The sequence below is a fragment of the Sinocyclocheilus anshuiensis genome, unplaced genomic scaffold (genome assembly GCF_001515605.1).
Source record: "Sinocyclocheilus anshuiensis isolate Anshui unplaced genomic scaffold, SAMN03320099.WGS_v1.1 scaffold603, whole genome shotgun sequence".
Classification (NCBI taxonomy): Eukaryota; Metazoa; Chordata; class Actinopteri; order Cypriniformes; family Cyprinidae; genus Sinocyclocheilus; species Sinocyclocheilus anshuiensis.
Window position 1 is genome coordinate 84386 of NW_015551055.1, and position 9671 is coordinate 94056.

Here is a 9671-nt window from a genome sequence, read left to right on the forward strand (position 1 = left end):
GCTATATATATATATATATATATATATATATAGGGGAGAGCAGGGTGAGTTGAGCCAATTTTTACTTATGGTGTGTTTAAAGCGAGCACATGACAGTAATGGGTACAACTTTAATATGCACGTAAATTTCAGGATGTGGTGCGTCCTTGGGAATAATCAATTTGGATCCAAAATAAACTGCTTTCAAAATATGACTTTCCAAAAAAAAAAAAAAGTGGTCTCTTGGTTCAACTTGCCCCCAGTGAGGTGTAAATTGAGTCTAGGGAGAGGGTAAGTTGAGCCACATGGAGTTAAACTGTGCCATTGATTATGCTGAAGTAAAACTGAACATTTTCAACTCATGCTATATCAAAAGAAGAGAAATTTAATAAAAATGACTTCTTAAAATCTATGTGTGAGCCTTGTAATGGACTGGCCATTCATCCAGGGGAGTTTCCCTGCCTGTTTCTCAAGACGTTGGGTTAGGCTCCAGCTCCCTGTATCCCTAATAAGGACAAAAAGGTTTGGATAATACTGTAGAATGGATGGATGGATGGATGACTTCTTAAATGTTCTATTTAAAGATACTGTTCACAACTTTGAAGGCATTTTTAAAATTATTTACAAATTTCAAAATAAAGTTCAAACTGAAGTATAAAAAAAAAACTTACTGCAATTAACCTTACAGAACTGGGCAAATAGTACTCAACATCCCACTTATAAATGTTATATATATATATATATATATATACACACACACACACTAATTCATTTTTAACATTTAAACCTTACAAGCTGACATTACTCAATGTATCATGAACAAACATGAATTAGCTATTAATTTTAATAATAATTAGCTTAAATTAGGATTAATAAATTCTGTAAAAATGTCCATTGCTAGTTCATGATAATATAAATGAAATTAACCATACTGTAATGTATTCATGGCTGTGGATTCATTTTATAAAAAAAAAATTAAATAAATAAAATTAAATTGTTTTGTTAGAACATAATTCACCTAAACACATTTTGTGTTGAGACAAAATGGCAATTAGCATTCACAGTCACTTAAATCATGTCACAGTCAAGATTATATTTAACTGGCACAGATTGTGTTGCATAGATCACGTTTAGGAAGCCATGCATATGCAAGTGACACTAAAACATGCCTATTATACCATGCAAAAAGCCTTTAACATATTTAAAACTAATTATATGCAAATCCTATATGAATATGCATTGATTTTTCATCATGTATACACAAACACACACACACACACACAATCATGTAGTAGCCCTCTGGGTGAAGTGCTCATATGTCAATAGTCTCTTTTTGCAGGCAAGAACCAATGTCAACTTTGCCCTTTGAGGTCGCTGGTGGGTCTAAGCTTCATTGACCTGTTTTTAAGCCCCCCCGACCCACTCACAAAATGCACACACACACACACAAACACGCCCCCACACTCCAACACATGTACTATTGTATTAAATGAAAGGCAAACATTTTCCAGGTCTAAACAACATATGCTCACCTCTACACTCTCATTCACTTCAATTCCTCCATCGTTGTCGTCATCTAGCTGCTTGTGAATGTGCCGAAGTGCCTCTAAACTGAAGCGGTCGGCTTCATTCATACATGGAGGGATGACTGTCAAACACGGGTCTGCAGGGAAAGACACACAATTAATCTTTGTCCAGTTACACAATTAAACTCTGCTTTAAAAGCTTTAAACTTCTGCTTTTCTACGTAGTTCAATCCAAGTTTATTGCGTATCCAGACAGACGATTTATGATCATTATTATTTATGGCAATTTTCAAGCCTTAAATGCCTGTTAACAAGAAATTCTATTTGTTGATTAATAAATAATAATAATACTCATCAAGTTTTTATCCTGTCTAACTGTCTGTATGTGTGAGCATGTGCATGTCTGTAGGGCTCTGTTTACAGTGGTGTGCTTTCACCGGTCTTGACACGCTTATTAGTTTACAGACTGTTGATATGGTAAAGGGTGCTGGTATTCATTTGAATCACATCCTTGCTCTTATTTAAGAGAAGACGTGCGAGGAAAGAAGAATCAATCCAGTTTTAACAAAACTATTATTGGAAAAGAGCCCTGATTGGATGCAACATTACACATCACTGAGGAGCCCAGGAACATTTTCCCAGAGACAGACACATTACACAGGAAAAAAAAGACCCACACATATAAATATATGATCTCCTTCTTAAAATAGTAAGGCAGCTGTATATCTGCTTGCATAAAGACACATGTATACTATATGAGAAAAGTGCAATATTATGCAAAAACCCACATTCTTCAAAATATCTCCTTTTGCATTCTGCAGAAGTACGTCATAGAAGTTTGTAACAAATTGAGGGTGAGTAAATGACAGAATTTTCATTTTTGAGTGATTTATCCCTTTAAATAGGACTAAAGTACATATGCAATTTCATAATTCTGTTGTCTTAGAAATATGGTTAAAGTGTACTGTTGATTTTACTGAGAAACATGTATGGTAAACCAAAAAAAATTATAATTAGGTAATAAGGCCATTTCTACTGAAACTTGTAAATCATGCATTTAAAAAATATTTCTAATCACACATGATGAAGTTGCAATTTAGTACATTTAAAGTATATTAAATGTAATATAAAATAACAAATAACCAAGTACTTTGCATGTGCTTTAGCATGTTAGTCAACACATCAAAATAAGTGTACTTCTTTAAATAACAATGAAAACATAATGATTTAAAATGTACTTTAAAGTAAAACATTTAATTTGAAATGACAATGTGCACTTTTTAAAAGGGTGATAAGAAACAGTGATGAAAGTTTGCTCTCTTTAAGTACAAATAAGAACCCTTTTATTTCATTCATATTATTTTATCTGCAAGTATTTTTTGAAATACTTTTAATATTTGAAATACATTACATGTGCACATTCAGTACCATTAAGCACACTTTTTTTTTAAAGGGTGGCCCCCTGAGGGTCCCCAGACACCAGTTTGAAAAACTCTTTATGTTAACTAACTGAATAAAAAGCAGAGAGTTACTGTATCAACAATGAAAGTGACTGAAGTCCTTCCTTGTATGGCTGAACCACCTCAAAATGCTCCTAAACAAAATTAAACAAAAGAAGGTCTTCTCTTAGTACTGTATTTGCATCTTGCCTTGCATGTGTTCCCCCATTGCATAATCATATTTGTGTACCAGATGTCCCTGTCCACACTCATTTCCATGTGTGTTTTTTTTTTTTTGCATAGAACTCACTTGTGCTGATGGGTAATATCACAGGAACACTGTGACAAGAAGAAATGCCAAACAATTACAAATGCTGTATCAAACAGTGCGGAGTCCACACTGAATGTGGGATGTTACCAAAACGTGAAAATAATGTTTCTGGATTGTGAAAAAATGAAAACAAAAATGATGATATAAAATGAATTTGTAGGTCACTAATAAAAAAAAAAAAAAAGTAAAATTAGTGACACTGATCATGTGACTCTTTGTTCAGATGGTCAGATTCTTGCTTCCATTTCCAAGGCTCTTTGTATCATGCCAAATCATACTGGAGAACATGACCGTCAGGTTTGACACAAAAGTTAATGCATCTGTCATTAAAGGCATTTGAAATGTGTGTTAGCTTTTCAGTAAAACTGGTATGCTGATCACATGCAGTGACAAATTGTATTACATCAGAATAGGAGAATTTCCACTAGTAGTCTGCAAAACAGAGAAAACTTTTAACAGCATATTCAGATTAGCAAAGTAAACGAAAAGACTGCCGATGATGTGCAGGTCACTTTTCATTCAAGCGACATTAATAAACTTACTACAAAGCTCCCCTAGCACACACAGCATGTGGCAGGAAGTGACACTGTGAGGGGGAGAATAAACACAACCAAGTAGCAAAAATAGTTCTGGAGAACAAAATGAGTGAGTGTAAAATTAGGACACGCAAAGTTATAAATAGATTTTTGTTTCCAGTTGTCAGGAAGTGGTTTATCTAAATGACAAAGAACAGTAAAGGCCTCCATGAGAAATACACGCACATACACAAACTTTTTAAATGACAGAGGCTGAAGTTACGAGTTATAAAAGTTAAAAGATGAACCGCCACTTGCTAAAGCTTTCTTTCTGTGCTATCAAGGAAAAAGAAACTCTCAAACAATCCTCAAGCCCTTTTTTATTATCATTAATAATATAACAATAAGCATGCTGATACACTATCAGGATTTTTTTTTTTAATAGAAATTATACCTTTATTGGCAGAACAGCTTGTATGCTCAAAGGGACATATTCGCACCTTATTCACCCCTAAAGAGTTCAAAATGGTACCTTTTTGTCAAGTTGTGTGGCCCCTTTAATCTAATTGGTAATTACAGAATTGCAAGAACAAAGCGGCGTGTAAAGTAAATGCATATTGTGAGAGATCTGATATGTGCCTGGGACACTCCGATTACAGATGGATGTCTCGCTCAGACAGGAGCCGTCACACTGCTGAAACACTCTCAACACACACATCGGCTTCGGAGGAAGTATGTCGGGTTAGAAACTGTGTTTATGTAAGTATGTGTTCATTCAACGCAGGAGAGAAAACAGAGAAAAACAATAAGAGATATGAGCACTCAAGAGTTTATGAATGTGCAGACCAAGAGGAGCTGGTGGCCAACCGTGAGACAGTCTCCCAGACTGGGCCTCTCTAGAGAGGTAAGATGAGAGGGTGAGAAGTCCAGTCAGGAGAGAAATGCAATGAAATACAGCAAGGTGATATACACTGAAAGACAAACATTACCTCAGAGAAAGAGAGAGACTCTGAGAGAAAGAGGAATGGCTCATGAGTCTTTACCAGCCAGCCTAGTCTCATGTTTAAATGTAGGTATTAATACGTAATATTTACAAGCACAAAACGCACATTTTTGTACGTTTTTATTGATGCTAAAACGTACAATTTAGACGTATTTCAACGTTTAAAACGTACAAATCGCTACGTATTTTTAGCTAAAAACTTAAAAATATTTACGTATCTTTTGTATCATTAAGATATTCGTATCAATGCATTTTTATCATTTTATCAATAAGCGATTTAGATTTTTAGACCCCTTAACTTACCCCAAACCTAAACCTACCCATTTTATAGCGAATATGCATTTTTATAATTTTATCAATAAGCGATTTAGATTTTTAGACCCCTTAACTTACCCCAAACCTAAACCTACCCATTTTATAGCGAATATGCATTTTTATAATTTTATCAATAAGCGATTTAGATTTTTAGACCCCTTAACTTACCCCAAACCTAAACCTACCCATTTTATAGCGAATATGCATTTTTATAATTTTATCAATAAGCGATTTAGATTTTTAGACCCCTTAACTTACCCCAAACCTAAACCTACCCATTTTATAGCGAATATAAAAGGATATAAAACGCAATTGACTGAAATATGCAGGAAAATTTATGTTGTTAATCACTGAAAATATTTTCCAGATTATTTTCCCGATCCACTCTGTGAACTCGTGAAGGCACGCGCGCATCATTCAAACACACCTCACCAGAAACACGGCATGTCGCATGCGATCTGTGACGAATGCAGGCGAGAGCCAATGAGCGTTTGATTATTCTGCCATAAAACCTGTCGTTTGAAGCGGCAACATTTGAATTTGTAAAGAAGAGCGCGTTAGTCAGCGCGGGCTTTGCTGTTTACGGTCACTGGACTCGCTGCTTAGGATGGAGATGAAGATCGCCGAATAAAGGCTTGGATTCGGAAGATTTATGGATTCATGGATTTATGGATAAGTAGCGTATGGATTCGGAAGATTTGGATTACAGCGCACGAATAAAATTGTTTCATTTCGTAATTATGTTGCATTTTTGGTGTATTTTATAGTTCTATTGTCAGTCACAGCATGTCGGAGAAAATGCCATTTGTGGCCCATGGCAAACAAAGTAAACATTACAAGTAAAGGTTAAACGATTGCAGAAATGTTATTTATTTTAGTGTAGTCTTGTTAAACATTATGTAGGTCTATTCTTGGAAACGAGCTTGCAGCAGAAATCCCACAACAAAACTAAATGTTATCATTTCATATTAAGTAAACGAGTAAACAATTTAATAATGCAATTGAAAACAAGGTAATTGATATGACAACTAAAAACAACTAATAATAAAATTAATGCCGCGATTTCAATATTCATAAGGATTCATTTTTAGGTGTCGTCAATACGTCAGTTTTGTACGTTTAAATGCTGAAAATACGTAAGTATTTGTACATTTAGATGCTGAAAATATGTCAGTATTGTGCGTTTTAGTGCCTGTAAAAACATACGTAAATGTATGTTTTATAGAACCACATTTTACGTAAAATACATACGAATTATCATCAGATCACGTTGTACCAGCAGACTTTGCTGGGATGCTGTAATGTGACAGGAATAGTACCAGTTCTGGATCAGGGACCTCTATTAGTTTTGGATCTCCCTTGCTTAGTCATGTTTCCAATTTGCCAACATGTCAACTTGGGTAAAATTTGTGTAATTAATTAGGCATCAATTTTGAACTAAACTGTTTTTTCAGCTTTATTACTTTAATCAACCTCACAAGATAACATACTCAAAAAAACAAAACAAAAAAAACACTAAAAATGAAACCAAAAAATAATAATGCAATATTAAAGCTGCAACAAAAAAAAGTACTAATGATACTATGAAATATGAATTGCATAATGTTCAAACGTATTTTTATTTTTAGCTTTCTGGAATACTTAACCTATTCACAACATAATTTTAAATAAGTAGACAACTTAATGACTATTTAAACCTTCCATCTATTCCATCTAAGTAGCAAGATAGAAACGTAGGTCCAAACTTTTCCTTTTTCACATAAATTTCCTCTTTCCAAAAACAATATTCATCATGCCTTTGAGATCATTAAAGTAAAAATGCTGTGATATCACCATGCTTGAAATGTTCAAAAGCCTTTAAATCTGATCCATGTATTTATGAATTATGTAGTAATATAAACACGTTTATCCACCTCCTAATGGTACAGTTCAGGGATTTCCAACTTTTTTGTCAGTGAAACCACTTTGACCTTTACCCCCAGATTTTAAGTTAACATTTGCATAAACTTAGTTCACAGTTCTCTGATGATGGTTAAAGATCAAATGACATGCATGTAAACAAATATCTAATCATTTTTTAGTGTTTTTTTTTTTATTATGCTTTTCTATTATGTATTTATTTTTATATTTTTATTATTTAATCAATTATTTGTTAATTATTTAATTACTAATTATTTAAATAATTTAATTAATTATAAACTCAAGAACCCTCTGCAGTTCCCTCGCATACCTCCAGGGGTTTGCAAACCCCATTTTTGGGAACCCTGATGGAGTTTATGCATATAGACAACACAAAATGTTATTTAATCAAAAACTGGTTCTACACAACAGAAACTACATTTCCTGTTATTCTCACACATCTTGGCCTAATTTTGTTTTTCTGAATTTCCAAGCTTCCAGTTTCAAATTAGCAAGATGACATTAGCAATTCTGGACACGTGGTGGTGAAAACGACGCTCACGAAATGTATTAAATCCCCTTTGCTGCTTTCTTTTTGAACCTCCATAAAAAGGCATATTATTCCTCCATGGACAGGGCACCTTTAATCCTCTGCTTATGATATTGCATAAATGTGTGTTAAAATACTTACAATATTTTGTTTTCAAAATCTGACAAAGCTCACAATCCAAACGTTTAGACTTCCAGAAAAGGAGACAGAGCTTGTGTGCCATTACAGTAGGAATGTGCAGATTGAAGCTGAAACTCAAGACCTGAGTGACTAACCACCAACGCAAAGCGAACCAGAGTCTTAATTAGAGCAGATACTTATCTATGATTGTATAAGCAACACTGAAGATCAGTGTTTGCACTAGGAAAGGAAAAAGAGCAGTGTGCAGTCATGAGTGGGAGAAGAACCACACATCATCCGTTTGTGTTTGTAGATGATGTGTAGAGATAATAGTCACACATGCTGTGACTTCAACATAAAGACAGGACGTCCAGTGAGGTCCCCACTGTACTGTCTGAGGGAACTTCTTCTCTCCAAAAAATACAGACTGTGAACAGTAGTCTAAATATAAAATCGCATGCCTGGTTAACATTTGTCTGCAATGAAAGCATTTGGTTATTGTGATATTTGCATTTACGTTGACACGTTCCACAGGAAATATCATGAGAGAGACAACTCTAGTCAAACAGTTCTTTATTAATCTGACTTCTCGAAACATTGTCATCGTGAATATTCTGAGTAGGCAACACTCTCAACTTCCTGTTTTAGAACTGTGACTTCCTGTTTGTTTGGAACCACTTCCTGTGAACTCTCCTACAGGTTCTCTAGAATGCCACCACCACAAACATGACTTTAGAAGTTAAGCAGGGAAAAACATCGGCTATGATCAACAACAGTAGTAGCGGTGTGGTACAGCTCTATTACACTGGCACAACCAGACCTTTAAAAATCTACACGCAGTTTTACTCCTTTTTTAAATTTCCATTTCAGCTTTACATCCAGGAATTTCTGATCAAATTTTCCCCAAGAGCATCTGGGCTTTATTTTCCAGTTGCTGAAGAAGTTTTGCCTTTCATCCAGTGACATCATCAGCGGTCTGATGGCAAGTATCCATTGACAACTTTGATGAGATTGAGAAGGTAAAGATGGTACAACAGCAAATGACAAACACTTAAATGGACACAAGTGTATTTGGAGTAGAATGAATTAACTGATAAAACTCCATTGTAGCACGTATGGTATTTCAGCACACACCTCGCTCACTGTCCACAGAGATGACATCAGAGTACGATGGATCTAACCTTTGACCACATCTGAGGCGCCACTGGAATAATTGAGTCTTCAGTCTATCCACAATCAATTAGCTGAACAGAGCTAAAGCGGAAGCGCAGCACATAACAACACAGCTACAGAATGTGTAACTCTAGCAGTCTGTGAAGCCGGATAAGCAGCCCTTGAGAACACACCTGTTTTTGGGGGGCCTGCAGAGCAGGATTACCACTAACCTCAAATCCCACGCTGACTCATCTAGCACTTCAGCCCACTTTACCCACAATGCAAAGTACAATCACCAAAATGGTGACTTGATTTACTATTTCTCAGTCAGCACTGCTTAAAAAATATAGCTATATTAAAAATATAATATATATGTGAATTTACACTACCATTCAAACGTTTGGGGTCAGTACGCTTTTTAATTCATTTTTACTTTGTAATTTATTCCTGTGATGGCAAAGTTTAATTTTCAACAGCCATTACTCCAGTCGCAGTCTCTTCAGACGTCAGTCTAATATGTTGAATTGGTGCTAGGCCTGGGCGATAAAACGGTATCGATATTTATCGACTAGGGTTGTGACGGTGAGGAAATTTTCCCACCGGTTAATCGACGTGTGACAACACCGATAATACCGGTATCACATGGGGACAGGGGCGTTTCCTCTTTTCCTCGCTATTAATTAGCTTGTAAAAGCGGCGTGTGCATTTTACTTTCATTTTCAAATAGCTGGAATTCGGCGTAAAACAATTGTTCGTTTGAATTTTCCCTCTTTTCTCGCTTTCCTTCGCTTTTAAATAGCTTAAAAGCACCGTGTGCATTTTACTTTCACTTTCAAATT

At 35.2% G+C, this 9671-nt stretch overlaps 1 protein-coding gene across 1 annotated transcript in view; it reads right to left on the reverse strand.

The window, feature by feature from the left end:
* The window catches only part of LOC107661953 (stromal interaction molecule 2-like), a 45855-nt gene that overhangs the window by 16313 nt on the left and 19871 nt on the right, over positions 1 to 9671 (reverse strand). The window contains exon 2 of the mRNA XM_016451773.1: positions 1512 to 1642. Coding sequence (XP_016307259.1) covers positions 1512 to 1642 — 131 coding nt within the window. The remainder of the gene's footprint in view (positions 1 to 1511; positions 1643 to 9671) is intronic.